The sequence below is a fragment of the Cryptomeria japonica genome, chromosome 7 (assembly GCF_030272615.1).
Source record: "Cryptomeria japonica chromosome 7, Sugi_1.0, whole genome shotgun sequence".
In the NCBI taxonomy this organism is placed as follows: domain Eukaryota; kingdom Viridiplantae; phylum Streptophyta; class Pinopsida; order Cupressales; family Cupressaceae; genus Cryptomeria; species Cryptomeria japonica.
Window position 1 is genome coordinate 84,135,070 of NC_081411.1, and position 22,369 is coordinate 84,157,438.

General features: G+C 35.0%; 1 protein-coding gene across 1 annotated transcript in view; it reads right to left on the reverse strand.

The window, feature by feature from the left end:
- Positions 1-5,223: 5,223 nt before the first annotated feature.
- The window catches only part of LOC131041505 (protein neprosin-like), a 60,341-nt gene continuing 43,195 nt past the window's right edge, over positions 5,224-22,369 (reverse strand). Inside the window, exons 3-7 of the mRNA XM_059207707.1 lie at positions 6,575-6,748; positions 6,303-6,482; positions 6,148-6,213; positions 5,884-6,021; positions 5,224-5,759 (exon numbers count right to left, since the gene is read on the reverse strand). Of these exons, the coding sequence (XP_059063690.1) occupies positions 5,352-5,759; positions 5,884-6,021; positions 6,148-6,213; positions 6,303-6,320 (630 nt within the window). The 5' untranslated portion in view covers positions 6,321-6,482; positions 6,575-6,748 and the 3' untranslated portion in view covers positions 5,224-5,351. The remainder of the gene's footprint in view (positions 5,760-5,883; positions 6,022-6,147; positions 6,214-6,302; positions 6,483-6,574; positions 6,749-22,369) is intronic.

Below are 22,369 nucleotides of genomic sequence, written 5' to 3' on the forward strand. Positions count from 1 at the left end.
TTCTTTCCTTTCTACTTCCTTACCCCTCTTTATCTCTTTGTCAACTTATCTCTCTTATTTTATTCTCTCTCCCTCACCTATCGACTCTTCCCTTCCTAGGTCTCTCAGCCACTCCCTACCCACCTCTTCCTTTCTTCATAGATCTCTCTTTCTCTTTATTCTTCCCTTTCCCCTCCTTTTTCTCCCTCCCCTATATAGGATTTAGATAATAGTTTCTATGATATAAGGTTTATGGTATGGGGTACAAGATTGATGGAACATTGTTTAGGATAGATAGGGTTGAGGGTATTGGTCGTCTTGATGCTCATGACACCATATGACCCCTTAAGACACCATATGACCCCTTACAATACAATATGACCCCTTACAATACCATGTGACCCATTAGGATACCATATGACCCGTAACAACACCATATCATGTCCTAAGGGGTCATATGGTGTCGTTAAGGGTCATATGGTGTCCTAAGGGGTTATATGGTGTCCTTACAGGTCATATGGTGTCATATGGTATTCTATGAGCCCTTAGGACACCATATGACCCCTAATCACACTACATGGTATCCTAAGGGGTCATATGGTGTCCTAAGGGGAAATATGGTGTTCTATGACCCCTTAGGACACCATATGACCCCTAATGATACCATATGGTGTCTTAAGGGGTCATATGGTGTTTTACGACCCCATAAAACATCATATGACCCCTAAAAACACTATATGGTATCCAAAGGGGTCATATGGTGTCCTAAGGGGTCATATGATCCCTTAGAACATCATATGACCCCACACGACATCATATGAACCCTAATGACACCATATGGTGTCCTAAGGGGTCATATGGTGTCATTAGAGGTTATATGGTGTCCTATGGGGTCATACAGTGCTCTATAACCCCTTAGGACACCATATGACTCCTAACAACACCAAATGGTGTCCTAAGGGGTCATATGGTGCTATATGACCCCTTAGGAAACCATATGACTCCTAACATCACCATATGGTGTCATAAGGGGTCATATAATTTCCTAATGGGTCAAATGGTGTCCGAAAGGGTCATATGATGTTCTATGACCCCTTAGGACACTATATGACCCTATGCAACACAATATAACCATAACAACACCATATGGTGTCCTAAGGGGTCATATGATGTTCTATGACCCCTTAGGACACCATATGACCCCACGCAACATAATATAATCCATAACAACACCATATGGTGTCCTAAGGGGACATATGGTATTCTATGACACCTTAGGACACCATATGACCCATAATGACAACATATGGTGTCCTAAGGGGTCATATGGTGTTTTAATACCCCTCGGAACACCATATGAGCCCTCAGGGCACTATATGACCCCTAAAAACACCATATGGTGTCCTAAGGGGTCATATGGTGTTCTATGTCCCTTTAGGACACCATATGACCCCATATGACACCATATGACCCCTCACAACACCATATGGTGTCCTAAGGGGTCATAGAACACCATATAACTCCTTAGGACACCATATGACCCCTAACGACATCAAATGACCCCTTAGGACACTATATCATGTGGTTAGGGGTCATATGGTATCCTAAGGGGTCATAGAACACCATATGACCACTTAGGGAGCCATATGACCCCTAACAATACCATATGACCCCTTAGGACACCATAGTGTCCTTAGGGGTCATATGTTGTCCTAACGGGTCAGATGGTGTCCTAAGGGGCCATAGAACACCATATGACCTCTTAGGACACCGTATGATCCCTTAGTACACCATATAACCCATAACGACACCATATGACCCCTTAGGACATGTCATATGGTGTTGTTAGGGGTCATATGGTGTCCTAATGGGTCATAGAAAACCATATGACCCCTTAGGACAACATATGACCCCTAAAAACACCATATGGCATGTCTTAAGGGGTCATAGAACATTATATGACCCCTAAGGATACCATATGACCCCTTAGGACACAATATGACCCCTAACAACACCATATGAACCTTAAAGACACCATATGACCCCTCAAGACACCATATGGTGTTGTTAGGGGTCATATGGTGTCCTAAGAGGCAATTGAACACCACATGATCCCTTATGACACCATATGACCCCTTAGGATACTATAGGACCCCTAACAACACCATATGGTGTCATTAGGGGTCATATGGCATCCTAATGGGTCATAGAATACTATATGACCCATTAGGACACCATATGACCCCTAACAACACCATATGACCCCTTAGGACACCATATGACCCCTAGCGACACCATATGGTGTCCTCAGGGGTCATATGGTGTCCTGAGGGGTCATATGGTGTTTGATGACCCCCTAGGACACCATATGACCCCTTTTAACATCCTAGTACATGTCATGACCACTTGTGACACCATATGAGCCCTCAAGACACAATATGTTATCGTTAGGGGTCATATGGTGTTCTAAGGCATCAGATGGTGTCGTTATGGATCATATGGTGTCCTAAGATGTCATATGGTATTCTATGACCCATTAGGACACCATGTGAACCCTAACAACAATATATGGTGTCCTAGGGGTTATATGATGTTGTTGGGGGCCATATGCTATCATAAGGGGTCATATGGTATCCTAATGGGTCATAGAATACCATATGACCCCTTAGGAAACCATATGATCCCTAGTGACACCATACGACCCCTTAGGACACCATATGGCACCTAACAATACCATATTGTGTTTTGAGGTGTCATATGGTGTCACAAGTGGTCATGTCATGTACTAGGATGTTAAAAGGTGTCATATGGTGTCCTAGGGGGTCATAGAACACCATATGACTCCTTTGGACACCATATGACCCCTTAGGACACCATATGGTGTCGTTAGGGGTCATATGGTGTCATAAGGGGTCATATGGTGCCGTTAGGGGTCATATGGTGTCCTAAGGGGTCATATGGTATTCTATGACCCATTAGGATGCCATACGACCCCTATTAGAGTTATCTTGTATTAGCTAATAAATATTTATTTTATTATTAGTATATTATACTCTATGCTTAAGCTAAGCTTAGGCATTAAATAATATTGTAGGTATTTAGTAATTATTCTAATTATCAAAAATTCTTTATCCCTTTAGGGTTTCTTTTTGCATGTGAACTAACAGATAAAATTGTTTCTTAAGTGCACTTGTAAACTCAAACCAAAAAGAAATTATTTTACCATATCGGCTAAGATCTTCTTGAGTTCTGCTCTACCACCCAATTAAGGTTGTGCCTCCGAGGTCAAGAGTGGGTAACAGGATCTTTGGAGCATCATCGATAAAAGAAACTGAATCTTGCAATAAACCTCAACTTGTTTTATCCAATAATCAAGTTTCTCTCCACCTAGTTTTCCATTATAGTTTGGCAATTCAAATTTTACATCAAGTTTCAACAAAGGTGAGTTAGATTCGGACTGTACAGATTATTTCTTCTTGGGGGAAGAAGCAGAAGAAGCAGATAAAGAGGATGAAGAAGAAGTCTAGACAAAGAAGACGGGGATGGAGGTTCAGGAGAGTCACTACCACCTCCTAATCCTTTTCTTTGTCATATTTCGAAGGGGACTCAACTTCCTTCTTCTTTTTGTCCTTTATTTCCTTTTTCTTCTGTCTATACTTGCACAACTCTTCCACCATCATCTTCATGTCTAGGAATGCTTTACAAAATTGTTCTTCCTTCTCAAAGAGTTTAGGACTAACATGTTTTCCTTCTTCCGTTTTTCCATGTTTGATCTTTGAGTAAATCGCCTCGATCTGATCTCTGGATTAAACTATTCAAGTGCACCTTCTCCTTGCTTTAATTTCAACCTATTTAGCATCCACCACTTACAATTTCCTCAAACTGCTCTGATACCACTTGATCTATAATTAAGGCTTACGAATTAAATTTAAATAGATTTATCTCGATCGCAACTAAAATTACGTGGTTATAGTTTTTTTATCCATTGAAATTAAAAAAGCTACGTTCACTTAATTGTTTGCATAACAAAATAAAAGAAATAAGGAATCAAAACTTAAAGAAAATAAGAGAGAAGAGAAGAAGAGAGATCACAAGCTTGATAACGGAGTTCACTCAATATGAGCACAAGCTTTATTGATGACGCCAAGCATTAATCACCTTATTACATCATCCAAGATTTAAACTTGCATTACAATATCTCCAAGAGTCTCCTCTTTCACTGAAAGACTTCTGCGTACTCCTCTATTTGGATTAGGCTTCAATCACCTCACGACGCAATTACACTCAAAGACAATGTCTTAGGGATTACAAAAATCTGCACACAAGAGAAATTCTCGAATGTGTTATCCCAAAAGAATTCTCCTCAACTCCCTATCTAATCACCAATGTCCCATTACAAAGAAATTCCCCCTTTTATATATTATTTTACATGCTAAATAGCGGATAACAATATAATAATTGACTTACCCCTAATTCAAACCTTATAATCTTTTAACTGAGGCTTAATATCGTTTATGACTCGAATTGGTTGATGTCTTGATTTATGAGGGGGTGAATCAAGCCCCCTTAAATATTAAATCACAGCAAAATAAAAACTAAATAGTAAACTGCCCACTAAGTGCTCAAACTTCCTTGTGGGCTACAATGGTGGATCATGCTCAAACTTTCGCCTCTATAAATGCAACCCACGACAAATATAGATTAGCATGGATAATGCTCTGTAATGGTGGAGAGTGTAGCTCGCAGGAGAGGTTTGAGGGTTCTAATCCCCGGTAAAGAAGCTGCCATTTCAGATTCTTTTTTTGCAAATTTGTTAAAGTGAATCCTCCTGGATCACATGACTATCATTACTATGTATTGATTTCTATTAATTTTTCAAATTGAAAGGAAATCGCCATTGTTTTATTTTGTGAACTAAAACAAACCCACATTTGACTGCTACTAAAACCAAAACCGGACTCCACAGAAGGCTCCCATATATTGAAGACAGCTTTTATTTCATGGATTTTCTTGTTTTCCTTTGCTTCCATTTCTGCTATTGCAAAGTACTAACCAAAAAAAACACTTATAGATATTTTATGTATGAAAGTTTTATTGAATAAATACTAAGTCCGAAACACGGGCTTTTAAACTAAGTTAATTTACTCACCATTGGCACTTCCAGTAAGAATGAAAAATAACAAAAACACACTTCCTGAAGAAAAAGAAGGCTAATAATATTTGCAAGGAGTTAACAGAACGCACTTCGAAGAAAAAGATACACGATTCAAATACACCAGAAAGTACATTTAAGTGCATATATTTTATTTCTCTGCTGCTGTGCAGCTCACACACTCGGCTTCATATCATTCATGCTTTGGGGCAAAAGTATTTCAATACGTACAATAACCAGCATTACCTCCAGGACCTCCATAATATATATGATGCCCCCAATAGTCATCTTGTTTCACATATCCTTTTATACCATAACAATGTCTTTTACTTAGGAAGTAATTCGTTTTTCTATCAGTTATAAGAGCACCATTATTAGTAAACAATCGTATGTTCCTGACAAAAGCTGCTTTCTTAAAACCTTTTCTAGCGAAGTCTCCACTACCCATTTCCGTCTTGGGAAACGGAGTTCCTCGCTTGCCAGATCTTATCACTACTTGTCCTCCAATTTGGGCCAAATTCCCATAAAATGTCAAGTCGTGAAAAAGAATTGCAGGCCAATGACCCACTAACTTGTCTTGTAAATATACTGCCCACACTAGATTGTTTGCATTATTACCCCTGGTTTCCTGAAAATTATATATAAACATTAGTGTCAGCCACTTTGTAAAGATGTAATTTAGTATGTAAATAATGTAGTTTTCTAACCCTTTATATTAAGGAAACTACAAATATACAGATATTTGTGCTTACTCTTCTTATGCTTATGGTGCTGTCCATCTGTGTACCATCATATGCAGAAATACCAGGAATTGGCATTCCTGGATAGTATTCTTTTCCTTCTTGAATAAAATCTTTACAAGATAGGTCGATGCAGTCTTTTTCCTCGCCCTCCAAAAGACACAGATACAATTTTAGAATAAACTTAAACAACTACAAAACTATGACAAAATTAAAAATTGTAAAAAACATTTATTTTATATATTAAATTATCTAAAAATCCATTTAAATCATTACCTTACGGAAAACCCTATGGGCAACATAAAATGTAACGCGTGGACTACCATAGCGACTGGGGTAAACCTGCAGGCGTTACATACACCTTATTATCATTTCTACTAATGGAAAGTATAGAGCTAGTAGAAATAAACAAAGAAAGTAATTATTCAAACCATCCATCCAGCTTCCATTGCTTCGTTTATTGACTCATCAGGATTCTCATGGAGAAGACGCAATATAGCGGCGCTAAAAACTGAATTACTGGTGTCCACGGAAGGTTGCCATACATTGAAAGAAGCTTTGATCTCATGGATCTCCTGGCTTCCCCTTGGACTTATAAATGCTACTGCGCTCTACAAAATATAGATAAAAGTAGTTCAGGGTGAAAATAAATAATTTTCCTTGACGTTTCTTTACTAATATAAAAATTTCATTAGTATCAAACCTTGGCTTCTTCATGAGTTTTCTGTGTGTTATCGTGCAATCCTGTATTTAAGTATTGTCTCAGAGATCCTGCTCTTTCAACACGTTCACGTGTGATCTCCACGATGGGCACACTTCCCTCTGGGCACTCTTCTGCCGACGAATTTTTGTACGCAAAATTATCCCTTGAACCTTTCTTCAATCCACAAACAAACTATGCACTGTGAGATCGATCTATCTCATACAAACAAATTGAACTGATGAAATTAGGCTTGGAGTTTAGTTTAATTATAATGTTCAATTATAGGTTTAGGGTAAATGTTGGATTTAATTTAATGTTAGCTAAAGCGGTGAATTTGCTTTAGTTTTAGGGTTCAATTTGGTTTAATGTTACGCTCAGAGTTTAATTTAGTTAAATTCTTAATTAGGTTTAGGTGTAGAGCTCAATATCATTTAGAGTTATAGTTCAATTTGATTTAAACCTAGGGTTAGGGTTTAATTTCGAGGTTAGGGTTGGTATTAAAATAGTTCACATAATGTAATAATGGTTATGATTGAAGTGGATTTAGTGTTAGGTTAGGGTTCAATTTGGTTTAAGATTTAGCTTTAATTTTGTTTAGGGTTAAGGTTCAATTTAATTAAGTATTCAATAAAATATAAAATTTGGATTTAGTTTTATCTATTGTTGGTTTAGTGTTAAGGTTCAATATGGTTTAATGTTAGGGTTGAGTATGGTTTAGTCTTCAATTATGTTGAGGGTTACATTTTAATTTAGTTTATTGTTAGGGTTAGAGTTATGTTAGGTTTAAGATTAGACTTCTTGTTTTTTAATATTTAGGTTAGGGTTAAATTGAATGTTCAACTAGGTTTAGTCTTAGTGTTGAATGCGATTTAGGGATAAAGTTGAATTAGATTTATTATTAAATTTGGTTTATTGTTCAGATTCAGATTAAATCTAGATTTATAGTTAGGGTTAGGATCATAACACTAACTCTAATTTAATAAGGGTTAGTCTTCAATTTTATTTAGTGTTAAATTAGCTTTTAGTATCTACTTTGATTTGGTTTAGTGTTAGGTTAGGGTTTAATTTGGTTTAGGCTTAGGGTATCTGATTCATGTATATTTTCATGTTTCCATGTGGTTTATTATTAAGGTTAGATTTTAATTTGGTTCAAGGTTATGTTTAGTGCTTAATCTAGTTTAGTATTCAATTAGGTTTAGTGTTGGCATTCAAATTTGTTTGCATTTATTAAGGGTTAGGGTTCAATTTACATTAGGTCTTTATAAAGATTAAAGTTAGTTTGAGTTTTCATTTACGGTTGATTTTATGGTTTAGTTAAATTTAACCATTTGGTACTAGTTTACTATTAAGATGAGGATTCAATTAGGTTTAGCATTAGAGTTTGACACATGTTTAAGAATGAAAAATAAAGCTAATTGAATAATTTATTTCTAATTATTTATTTAAATGAATAATTTCAATTATATATAACTGGTTTAGGGTTCTTTTTAATTTTATCTAATATTTAATTAGGTTTAGGGTTATCATTCTACTTATTCTAGTTTTATGGTTTAATTTATTTTAATGTTAGGTTCAAATTGGTTTAGTCTTCAATTAGGTCGAGAGCTACATTTTAATTTGGTTTTTTTTAGTATTCAACTTTGTTTATATTTTTTGTTTAGCGAATCTTCTAGATAATTTCCAAAGCTTGCAAAGCTTCAATTCATTGTTTCCAACATTCCTTGGCATGTGGTCGACCTTCACTCACCAATGCCACTATTTTGTCAACACCAAAGTGTCTAGCTAATCCTCTAGTATGCTTCTCCTTTATCAAAATTTCAGATAAAACTCCTCTAAATAACATCCCATCCTAAATGAAGTAATCGAACTACTTAGTTCTATCCACCATAACCGGCTCTCTACATTCTTTCTAAGGTTTTGCGAAATCTGGGTCATTTGCATACAAGGTCTTCAACTCCTCAAATCCTAATACTTTCACACTCATCTCTATCAGCAAATTCCTCCTTTTACTCAATGCATCAACAACAATGTTTGACTTTCCACTTGTATACTTCAACACAAAGGTGTAACTCTACAAGAGTTCTACCCATCGCATGTGTCTCTAATTCAACTTACTTTGATTGTTAAAATATTGAAAAGATTGATGATCATTATACAACACAAACTCCTTAGGCAACAAGTAATGTCTCCATTTATTCAAGGTTTGAACTATGACATAAAATTCCTGATCATATTACACACAATATCTCCTTCTTGCATCATTCAAATTCTCACTAAAATAAGCAACTTCTCTCCCTTCTTTACTTAAGACTATTCCAATTGTATTTCTACTTGCACCATAGTCCACTTGAAACACTTTGCTAAAATCTGGTAAAGCTAGTATTGGTTGCTTACTCACCTTTTGCTTCAACAATTAAAAACTCTTAGTTGCTCTAACTATCCACTTGAATTCTTTTCTATCTCCCCTCATTGTCTCAGTCATAGAGCTATAAACTGAACTGAAATTTTTGATAAACTTATAGTAGAAATTATTCAATTTGTGAAATGATCTTACCTCTCCAATGCTTTCCGGTGTAGGCCATTCAACAATTGCTTTTACTTCTTCAGGGTCCATCTTCAATCCATCCATAGATATAACAAATCCCAACTATACCAATTCTTCCTTCATGAAGCTACACTTCTTAAGATTTATCAACAACTTTTCTTCTCTTAGTCTCTGCAAAACTTGTCTCAAATGCAACATATGTTCCTCCTTTGTCTTATTGAAAATAAGAATGTCATCCAAATACATAATAACAAACTTACCCAATAATTTATTCAATAGCTCATTCATTAATCTCATGAAAGTACTTGGTGCATTAATCAACCCAAAAGACATCACCAAGCATTCATACAATCCTTCATTTTTCTTGAATTTTATCTTCCATTCATCTCCTTCCCTAATTTTGATCTATTGATATCCACTCTTGAGGTCTATCTTTGTGTGTTATTTGGCTCCACTCAAACAATTCATTATGTCATCCATCCTAGGTAAAGGAAATTGGTACTTCACTATGATCTTGTTTATTTCTTTAGAATCAGTACACATCCTCCATTCTTCATTCTTCTTAGGTGCTAACATGGTTGGTACTACACAAGGTACTACACAAGGACTCAAAAATTTTTTGATCAACCTTTCTTCAACAACTTTGGCACTTGTCAATTTAGCTCCTCATTCTCTATCGGTGTCATCTAGTGTGTTGCTTTGATAGCAAAACTAGCTCTGGGAGTTAGGTCCATGCAATGACTGATAGCTTGTACGTGATCAATAATAGCTTATGAATCATGATATCTCCTCACAACTCTATCCCTCTCAAGAATGAGCACCTATACCTATGCCTTGAGCTGATATATTTATGCTCTAAGGTCATCCATGGTCTCCTACTGTGGCTCATCCTATTGGGCTACATCCTGCATACCCTCCTTACCACCCCCCTCTTCACTTGCTATAGTTTGCACCCGAGTAGCTTTCATAATCTGCCACTGAATGAGGAGCGCATGATCCTCTGAATCCTCCTCCCCCTCATCCCAACCACCCTATGCCAGCATCACTCCCAAATTTAGATGGATCTGCCCAAAATCAATCCCCCTCCCCCAACCTCTATCTAATCCTCCACCTCTTCCTAATCTAGGAGAGGTTAATCCTCTTACTAATCCAATCCCTTCTCTACCTGCACTCTCCTTGCCATAGGAAGTGGCCTCCCAACCCTACCAACCTATCTAAAAGGTCCTCCTTGGACTCTAACTCGACCTCTTCTCCGTCCTCATCTCCCTCCTTGGTCATCTTTACCCTCATCCCCCTCATCTCCTCCAGCCTCACAGGAAACTCTAAGCTCTTGTCTCTATCTCCACCATCTAACAACAAGATCACATGAATCATCTTCCTCATCTCTTGAACTAGGAGGAGAATCTGTAGGATTAGTAATGCAAAGAAATGGGTGTGCAATAAGGTAGTGTGCATAATTCGATGTAATCCCAACATCCAAAATATGTGGTCTCAAATCCTATGCTACAATGGGAACAACCAAAACCTTTGCGTATGCTATCTCAAAAGACAATGAAGGACCCCAATCTCGTCTATCCTTGTATCACCGTGCATACATCGCAACAACATAAGGCATGTGTTGAATGATACCAAACTATCTCAAATTGTGACTGAATAACTATCTCTCAATAATAAATGGAGTGCAACTAATCAGATACCTACTCTCCAAAATAAAATAAAAAATACGAGTGTCATCTAACCATGACTCACAATGAATATAAGGTCTCCAAATCATAGTATCCATGGAATCTAGTACCCATCTCCAATAGTCAATATTACCCAGCTTAGGCTAAGTAATAATACCTTTGTACAAATACACATATGGCTGACCATCACCACAAACTCTGTCATGTATCAAATGAGTAAAAATAATGTGCAGCCAACACCGGACCTTAAGAAATGTACAACTAGTGGAGAGACTAGCTCCGCCATCATAAACAACCTAATGTAAATCATGATACAGCTGAGAAAGCACACACACACCCCATGCATACCTAGTATGATGTTGCATCATGCTCTGCAAAATGCCTCCCATCGAATGACAAATCCTTGAGACCTCCAATCAGGACATATGAATCCACCAATCAAGCTTGGCAGTATCAATGGGAAAGTCTCATAGTGCATGATCATTTCCTCCCATCGAATCTCACCACCATCAATTCTCTAATCACCAAACACTCTCCTATATGCCTCTATCCCACCTAGATCCTGGTAGTCATACTGGACAAGCTCGCCAGTCATAGGAATGTGAAGGATCCTATAGACATCCTCAAGGGTCACACTAATCTCACCAGTGGAGAGGTGAAACATGTTGTGCTCGCTATGCCATCTCTCAGCTAATGCGGTCAACAGACCCCTATTATATGTCATATTCGGAATGTATAATAGGTGACATAATCCATAGGCATCAATATGTCTAATCTCTCAACTTTGGGACTAAATGGCACATAGCTGAGAATTTTTCCCAACACTAGAGAACATCAAGTTTCTCCTATTTAATTGGACAAGATGATTTCTATCAATCATCTATCCTAAATGGCACATAGCTGAGAATTGAACTTTAACATTGCCAAAATAAAAAAAGTTCAATTTTAAACAAAAGTGTTGTACAATAGAACAAAAGTGCTATCCTAATCACCACATGTGCTAAAACAAGCATTTGCGCTAACCAATTAAACATATGTGTGAATACACAAAGAAAAGGCACTAAATTAAGCAAATGCACTAACATAACGATCAAATACGCAAGCATAATTCACATAGGCGCTAACCCAACATTTGTGCTATCATCTTTGACAAAGGCATGAACATACAAGATAAATATGCTAAATCATCAAATGCTTTAACCAAAATGATAAATGTGCTAAAATACCTAACAAATGTGAGAAACTACAATGTGAAAATCAGAAAAATTTGAAAACTAGCCTAAATCATGCGAAAAAATCAAAAAACTTGTATGGAAAATTCAAACCAAAGCTTGGGATAGGTCACTCACCAATGGGCTCTACTCAACACATCTCTGGTATTCACAGACGCACTCAAATCAATGCCTCTTATACTGGATTGCGATCTTGCTAGCTCAACACCCCAAATTCTTTTTTCTCCAAACACTAACAAATTGCAAATGAGGATAAAATTGATCTACGTTAATTTTATTATTACCTTTTTTATTTTTGAAGGGGTAGTTATTTTTTCAAAAATGGGGAAATTTTATTTGTTTTACAAAAATGAATTTAATTGAGGGGCCTCTTTTCAAATCTCTTCAATCAATTATCATGAGATCAATTGCTCAATCAAATTTTTCAACAATTTCATGATTAATCTCCCAAGGGGGCACACAATCAAGATTTTTATCTTCATTAGGGGTATTATCAAGACTTGATTTAATCTTTGAAACAATGTTGTCTCAACATCTTTTCAAAGAGGGGCAAAATGTATACACATAAAATTGGCTAAGAGTAATTAAATAAATATATTATATTTATTTAATAATTATTCTTCTATTAAATAGTTAATTTGAAAAGATTAGTTTATTTAATTCATTTCATATTCTTCTATTAATTAATTTAATTGAAACATTTTATTAATTAATTCATTTATCTTCATTTATTCTAATCAATTAATTAAATATCTAATATTTAGTTAAACTTCTATCCACTATCCTATAGTCTCATCAGTTAAATAATTTATTAATTATTTAATCTTCCTTTTCCAACTCACCTCATTTCCACATCACTTCTTCTTTTCCACCTCATCGATCATGACTAAAGATATTAATATTTTTAATATTAATATGCATCATTATCTTCAACATTCAATTTATTCTCCAAATAATATGTATGTACACACATTTCTCAACCTTCCTACATCTTTGGAGGGAGTTGAGTACACCTATCCTCTTATCCCTAAATTTTCTCCAACTATCCTATATTCTCTCTATCTCATCTCATCCTCTTGCTCATAGCCATCCAAATTGCAAGATTTAATGAGCACTGTTCATGTCTATCACCTAGGCTTATGCACTAGAAAAGCTATGAATAGAAGTCTCTTAAGCCATTTTTGGAACTAATAGCTAATCTCATAGTCAAATTAGGAGTCTTTATCTTTGCAGCTATGAGTTCATTTGGTTAGCATTTTTAGAGTTGTTTTTTAGCAATTTAGCATAAATCATTATCATAGCTTAGCTTTGCACATCGTATCAATTATCAGTCCATTAATATTACAAGCTCCATTAATATTTATTATTCCTCATTCTTTATATTAGAGGTTCCATTAATATTTAAACCTAATGGATTTTCTATTACAAGCATGCATGGGTACAATCATGTCCATTTTAGATAGGTGGACAACTTCAATGGGACTATAAATATAAAGTTTATATAATGTTAATTTCTATCTTATTCTCATAAACTAATATTAAAAATAGAATGAACACGAAAATGCCTTCCAAATACAAAATTTGCCCTCAATAAACCAACTTGATCCTCATTATAGAGAAATAAGAAGCTTGAAAGGTGGGAAATAGCAATAACCTTATAAATGTTTCTTTTACTAATCAAAAACAAAAAAAAGTTGCAATAAATTTGTAATCAAACATGAGTAAGTCAAACTTTAAAGGTAGAAAATAATGCTAACACTACAGTAGCTAAGATTAAAAATTAGATTTCTAAATGTAAGTTTGAACAAATAGATAAAAGCACACCATATTGAAACATTATGCATGTAAGAGAAATATATTCATTCTTAACTCCGAGTATCTTTCCACCTAGTAAAAATCTTTGTGTGCACATCTCATTTTGTACATTAGTAAAGCTTTTATAAAACATATCGGTAGCATAAGCACACATTATGGACCATACTCAACATCTTTAATCAAGTTGAAGTTATCTTGAACATTCACAAAAATTTACAGAGATTTACAAATAAAGCCTTATAAATTTTGTAATTACAGCTATGTAAAATTCCATGCCATTTTAATGCTCCCAAAAATATCAATCAATTAGAGTGTCAGCACAAAAGATTATAGATATTTACAAACAAAGCCTTGTAGATTTTTCAATACCCTTCAATAGGAACTTTGTGATCGCAATCATCCTTAGTAGGTTCTGACTTTGGGTTATATAGAATGGTTTTCATAATTTTGTCTAATACAAATAGGTTAGTTGTCCAATATCCATAACCACATTGCTTAGCATAGAATTACAAACAACAAGTTTAAATATAAATAAATATAAATAAAATTTTGGTGTAGCTTAGAGGAAGAATCGATCTTTGAAAGACATGGTAGTTGCATGTTAAATGCAAGATCTCTTTCCTTCCAAATTGTGGGGTGAAGCAATCAACTATGCTTCATACTACAAAATGAATCTCACAAATCTTTTACAGGTATAACACCTTTTGAAGCTTGTAATTGGATTGGCTTACAACTAGAAGTCACCTATTTTTGCGTCTTTAGATCATGTACATGGGCCCACATTCCTACAAAAAAGAGGAAGGTTGTGGGCCATCATATTCAGGTTATTTGTTTGATAACAATTATTTGTAGGGACCCGAGACCCCCTTTCACGGACTTCCATAGAAATGTGGGATGGGGAGATTGGCGGTTTTAATCACCACCTTCCAATTCGCATTTGATATAGTTCAAATAAAAATTGTTCACCGATAATAGGGAGTGGCTGTTCAAAGGTTCAAAGCCCACCATCTTGACATGATATTTTTTACTTAACCGCCTATGCCACATGGCACCCGGGCATTGCGCCATGTGACACAATAGTGTCATGTCCTGAATGGATTATATACCTCCCACATGTCCAAACAAGATTGGTCCGAATCAGCCATGTCAGTATCTTAACATTAATGTCACGTATCAAGCTCTCATGATGCCATGTCAGCATGATGACATCATCATTTGACTTGATCACATGATTCTTTTTGACAACATTGACCGGCCATAACTCATATGAACTCCGTTTTGCGCGATTCAAGCGAGCGACGTCGTAATGTCTCGATGAGCACTTTCAATTTGACGCTGAGTTTGACCAACTTGGAGATGACCAATTTTTAACCTTTTTTACACCTAGTTTGACCAACTTGAAGATGACCAATTTTTCACCTTTTGAACACCTAATTGGGCTGTTTGATCAAACTTTTGACTGCAAATAACTTCTGCATACGAATTTCTTTTGAGCCCGTTCAAGTTGCGTCGAAGATCGTGTCAGCGACCTCTTTCCAATGATGTTGATTCGGATGATTTCAGAGACTGAATCTTTCAGGTTTTCTGGATCTACCTGGATCACTGCTTTCGTCTGGTTTTTTAATTTTCATGGAGGCTATTTACTTTGTAATCTCTTTATAAATAATGAAAAATAGTTTTTTTCTTGGCTCCTAATTTTTTCTTATATCCACCTGCAAGCTATTCTTTTCTAGCTAGATTTATCTTGTGCAGGTTCTGAGAAAAATTTACATGCTGCGAATCAGTTTTAACATAAAAATTTAAATCAAAGGACGGTAATGCCTTGGTCATCCAAACAACAGAAGCTTTTTACCAAAGAGCAGCGTGTTTTTCTCGGCCTCTTCGACTCATCCATGAACAGAAACACGACCGGCCAGCTTGTCATCAAATTCGACACATTCTAGAATGAATCTGATCCGGACAACAATCATGTGGGAATTGACATTCAGGGCATGATACCCAACATAACCATTGGTATGGGAGATCACGACATGGACTTCAAGGCCAGGCGAGCTAATTTAGAGTGCCTTGCAAGTGGCAAAGTAAAATTGAAACCCTGTTTAGATTATCCTCTACAGAATCGTAGATTTTGTCAGCTATCAATTGTTGGAAAGAAGCACAAAGCGGTGAAAGCGACAAAGAATGGGATAGAAAGAAAATATTTTTCACAAAACATACCCGAATTTATCATAAAATGGGATTGAAAGAAAATATTTTTGACAAAACATACCTGAGTTTAACTGTGATACCTTGCAAATGTCCTAGATGATTTCCACCATCTATTGTCTGCTTCTCTGTAATTTCCTCTCTCTTTGTTGTTGGTTTTTAACAGATGGTAGAAGAGAAACAAGCAAACTCCATTTTCATAATAACTGATTTCACCCAGTCAGCGTTTAAAGACTCAACGCTTGCATAAGCAGTGGTCATAGCAATAGTCAGCAGGTGCATATGCAAAGTGGGCAGGTGGACATACCATAGTTTGGCAGCTACAGTATAACAAGAATGCCAGCAGGATGCGTTCGTCACTCCACGACACCGGTAGAAAGCTAGCAAGCAAGCAGACAGGCTAACACTTATCCGGTGAAAAGTTGAATTTTCTGGGAGCAAAGCTCCTACTTAGAGCCTATCGGCTAATTAATAGCATGTGGTGCCTCTCCATACGTTCTTGTTGCATTTGCATTAATAGAAGGTGACATTACATCATCCTTCTGAGCTCATTTATATGGCCTTACCATAACAGTCCACTTAAAAAGAATTCAATTCTTGAACAACTATATATATATATGCATTGATCTAAATATTTTACAAATAGATATATAGATTTATATATATGTATATATCTGTATATATATATATATATATGTATGTATGTATGTATGTATGTATGTATGTATGTATGTATGTATGTATATGTATATATAATCTTCATTTAAAGAGTTAATTGGTTTAATAATATTATTCATGTTTAAATTCACTTACTCTAAATTATGTTATGTTTTCTTAATTAACAAAGATATTAAAAGTAAAAAATCAAGGATTGCTTAACTGATTGATAAGATCATGACATAACTACCCAAGACATAAGTTAATGAATTAATCTTTCCTAAGTTCAATTTATCTCTAGGTTCATGGCTCTATAGAAATTTGTTCCTCTTCCAAGATCTACATCCCTTTACTAGATGATGCTCTTAGTCCCTTTTCATGAAGACATTAGATTTCTTTCATCCACTTAAACACTGAAAGAAAGTTAGGTCTAATCTTAACCTTCCAAGATTTCTAAATATAATAAAACATTGTTTTCAATATCAATATACATTCATGCCATTAATTACATCTCAATTAGTATTCATAATAACCACAAATGTTTAGCAATTAATTCATCTCAAATACATAGTAAAAAAAAATAAAATTACTAACATAAGAAAGGGAATGTAACATAATCAAAGAAGTTCTCAATGCAATCCCCTTATACAATAAAATAATCATACAACATCAATCTAAATTGAGTTATTTTCTTTGGTTAGAAAATCTATCCAACAAAATAAAATTTCCTATAATGACATATGGGAGAAAGTTTGCATTTCTAATGAGCTTTAAGTAGGTGGAAATAAAAATTTGGAAGCACAAAATAGAGCTCTAGGAGGTAAAATGGTATGGAGAATCTACTCCAAACCACATACTGAATAGTAAGAAATCATGAGATAACAGTACTTAAACACTTTGCATAGAGAAAATATCTTCACCTTGAAAACACTTCCTAAGGGATCCAAAATTCCTTAATATGGAGAACCTCATTACAAGAATAGAAAAGTAAGTTAAAAAATAGTTGTAGCATATCTTGATTATTAACTCACAATTTGAAAAAATGAAATAAAATGTTATTATCTAAATTTACACTTGGAGAACTTAAATGTCATTTTTGACATGTCTCCAAGAAATCACTCTAGATAATATTGATTATGCAATTATCTTCTTTACAAACTATCTAGATGTACTATATAAGGATCTCCTCTTAGCTTTAAAAAAAAATGAGAAGAAAAAGAAAATTCTAAAAGAGCTGAATGCATCATTGGAAGTCCTTAAACAAAACAAACAAACAAAAAAACCCTTAAAATTTTGCATACTTTGGACCCATATAACTCTACAACTCAATTTATATAAATTTTGCATACTTTGGACCCATATAACTCTACAACTCAATTTATATAAATTTTACTAGTGTCATTGCTACAAGACTAACTCTCTGTCTCTTAGAAGAGTAGATAGGATGATCCACTATCATCCTTTCTATTTATATTAATGGTTGAAGCTTTGATTAAAAGTATAACCACTACGGGTCTTATAGTTTCTTGGAAAGGTATTAGTATTGATAATTATCTTGTTTCAATCACACACTCACTATTTGCATATGAAACCCTTTTTTTTTAAAGAGCATCCACGGAGCAACCAAAGGAAGTGGAATTCATCATTACCATGTAGTTTAATCTCTCAAGCCAAGTAGTAAATAATACAAAGTCTAAAATTTACTTCATCAATGTCACTCCTCAAGTAAAGAACAGGTTTGCCATATTTTGGGGCTATTCAGTGGACAGTTTTCAATGTAAAATACCAAGGCATTCTTCTCTTCTTAGGCAATAAGAAGCCAAAATTATTGCAGAACATAATAACATGAATTTCAAATAGAATCAGCTCGTGGAAAGTACGATGGCTAACTCTAGGTGGGAAAATTCTTCTATTTAAAGAAGTTCTCAATGCAATCCCCATATACAATAAAATAATTAAGGTACTTTAATCCAATGTGAGATATTTTCTTTTGGTTAGACAATCTATCAAGGAAAATAGAATTTCCGATATGGGCCTCGGAGAAAGTTGGCAAAATAGAGCTCTGGGACCTAAATTGGTATGGAGAATCTACTCCAAACCACATACCAAACGGTGAGGAATCATGAGACAAAAGTACTTAGACACTTTGGCGCAACGAGAGGAGATCGGGGTATTTTGGAGGCCGGTGTGATTTTGAGAGATGATAGCAGAAATTAGCACCCTCAAACTTAGTCTCTAGTTTGCTATAAGTGGAGACATCAAGAAAAAGAAAAGGAGACTCCATGCTAATAATTAGTATTCATTCAAGAAAAAGCTCATCAAATGCCACTTTGAACGAGTGAAATAAATTCTTGAAATTTGTTGAGAATATGAAAAGAGCCAAATACTTTGGCAGATGCTCTGGCTAATTTCTAATTTACAACAATCACACCTATAAGGAATTGAGTATTCAAGAAATTTGAGATATCACTATCAATTCTCAAGTTCCATACATCTCTATGAAAGAACAAATTGTGGACTACGATATTTCAGTGCTGCCAAAGGCTAATAATCTTTGTAAGGAGTTAACAAAACGCACTTCCCGAAGAGAAAGATACATGATTCGATTACAACAACAAGTACATTTAAGTGCATATGTTTTATTTATCTGCTACTGTGCATCTCACACACTCGGCTCCATGTCATTCATGCTTTTAATCATAAGTATTTCTTCAGATATTCTTGTTCCTGATTTATAATTATTAATTCACACATGTACTAAATAAAATGCATTTACTTTTTAAATTCCTTGGCGTAATGTGAATATAGGAAAGCTAATGTAGATAATCTTTTTGCATGCATAGATGACAATGTCACAGCACAATATGGATAGAATTACAAATTTCTTATATGTTAATAATATTTTTTTATGTCAATATTTCTGCATGGTATTAACGGTCTTGTTCATGGTTTGAAGGATTAGTATTATGAACTCCATCTAGATGCTGTAGTGAGCTCTATTCTGGCAAGATACAGGTCTGCGTATGTTTAACATCCACTATGTGAATATTTCTACATGGATGAGAGGATGTCTCTTAAGAGTCTCATTTTGTTTTGTTGCTACTATGAGCTCTATTTTCTTATGTTTCAAGAACACTTATTTTTAAGTGCTCAAAAGTAAGACAGTTGATGTTGGCTGTAACAAGCCTTGGGATAGATCATATCTGAATATTAACCTTTATGTCAAATTTTGTAAATTTATGCAATTGCTCAATATAACAATGGGTTATCCTCTTTACTAAAAAAGTTATTATTGTGAAGATAAATGGGTTAAAAATATGATCACAAGTTTATCGAAGTCAGAGCCAATTTAAGAAGATATCTGCAAATCAAGAAATCTAGGAACTCAAGGAAATTGCTCTAAACATGACTCAATTGGAAATAGAGGCCCTGGAGGCTTTAAAAAATTTGTACTAGTTTCTTCCTCTTTGCTGTCTTTTTGCTGGTCTTTTGAATTGGTATATCTTTGCACAGCTATTTATGGTAGATATTTGTTAAAGGGTTTGCTTGTTTTTTTTTAATCAAAACATTTATCCAATTTTTTTATGATTGATACTTATTGTGATGCTTTTAAGTTTATTTAGACATAACAATCAATATTAGTAAATTAAAATATTTTGATTTTTGATTTTCTCTTGCAAGAAATTATTAGATTGTTATCAAATGATTGATACATGTAGGTATTTAAGATACTTTTGGCTAAGCAACCCATATAATGGCTATAAAGATACAAATGTTTAGTTATTGACTTAAAAGACCATAAATATTATCTCTTTGATTCTCCACGCCTTATATGAGGGCTTTGAAGCTATAACAAAAAAAACAATATTGGAATTTATTGCATTGAGCCCCCATTTGCTCCTAATGTGAACAACAAGAATGCAAAGGAGTAAATGGAGGTAGCTGAGTTTGAATTTTGAATTTAAGGGAGAATTTTTGGGTTGATAGCTCTAGGACAAAAAAGGAGAATATTCAGAGTAGAGAAAAAAATTGTAAACAACAATAGCTTGTAGGTGTGTGTGTGGTTTGTCAGTTGAGCAGAGATCACTCTTGATTGCTACTGACTATGTGTAGATCCAATTGAGCATTTGTTTGTGTGTGTGATTTATTAGTTGAGCAGAGATCGCTCCTGATTGCTACTGACTATGTGTAGATCCAATTGAGCATTTACTTCTAGTAAGCTCTGAGAAGCTTTGTTTTGTGTGGTTGAATGTAACTCCTAATCATTGCCTATAGATTAGAACTTAGTAGTTATTTTTGAGTTATATATTTTATGTTATTTCCACCCTTTTTTGTATAATTTTCTCATGGTATAAGAGATGTAGAAATTCAATCCTTGTGAGTTGGGAAATTTTTTTTCTCCAAGTGTTTGAGTTTTGTGTGTAAGAGACATGGCTGAAGATGAAGGAAAGAGCTAGCAATAGCCACCATCCTTTAATGGACAAAATAATGATGTTTGGGCCAAGAAGATGAAAACCATCATGGTTGCAAATAATTTGTGGATATGACTACTCTAGGTCAGTATGCTAACCTCTCAAAAAATTAGAAGAACCAGTTGAGGGAGAAAAGGAGGAAAGATGCTAAGGTATTGAGTTTTATTGAAGCAGCCTTGACAAAGGTGATATTTCTCAAAATAGTTGTAGCTAACTATGCTAAGGAAGCAAGAGAAATCCTCCAAATTAGCTACAAATGGACTACTAAAGTTAGATTGGTGAAGCTTCAAATTATTATAAGAGATTTGGAAACTTTTCAAATGAAGGACATCGACTCTATTTCAGAATTTTATATAAGTATTTGGTTTGTTGAACCACCTGAGGACAAATAAAGAAACCATGGAGGAGCAGAGGATTGTTGAGAAAATTCTTTGAAGTTTGCCTTCAAAGTTTGATGCAATAGTGATTGTAATAGAAGAGGCAACGGATTTTTCATTATGGACAGTTGATGAGTTGATGGGTTCACTTTAAAGCCATGAGAAGTATCTAAATAGGTTTTCTACTTCTTTCCAAGAGTAAGCTTTCAAATCTCAAGCCAATGCAAGAGGCAGGGGGAGAGGACAAAGCAATGGAAGGAGCCCAAGAGGAAGAGGCCATGGAAATGAAGATAACTCTAGATGAGAAAACAACCAAGAGGGAGTGAGCAACTCTCAAAATAACTCCAAACAAGGCAAGAAGAACAATAGTTTGAATCAAAGATATGACAAGTGCAATGTGGAATGTTTTAACTCCAATAAATTTAGTTATTATACAAGAGATTGCTAGAAAAAGCAAGGTAATCAATCAAAGAAAAATTCTAATGTGGTTGATGTCAATGTGGGTGAAAATAATCACTCCACAACCTTCAGCATGTGCAACATTGGTGAAGAAGGTAGTCTTGAGGTGTGTTATTTGGACAGTGGTTTCAGTAGTCACATGAGTGGTAATGAGAGTTCATTTTCTTTTATTTTAACAAAAATTCAAATCTGAGATAAAATTTGGGGAACAATGGAATAGTTCTAGTTGTAGGAAAAGGGTCTATTATGATTCACACGAAGCAAGGTAAGATGAAGGAGATTGGGAATATTTATTTTTCTCCAGGCATTAAACATAATCTCATGAGTCTTGGACAACTGATCCAAAAT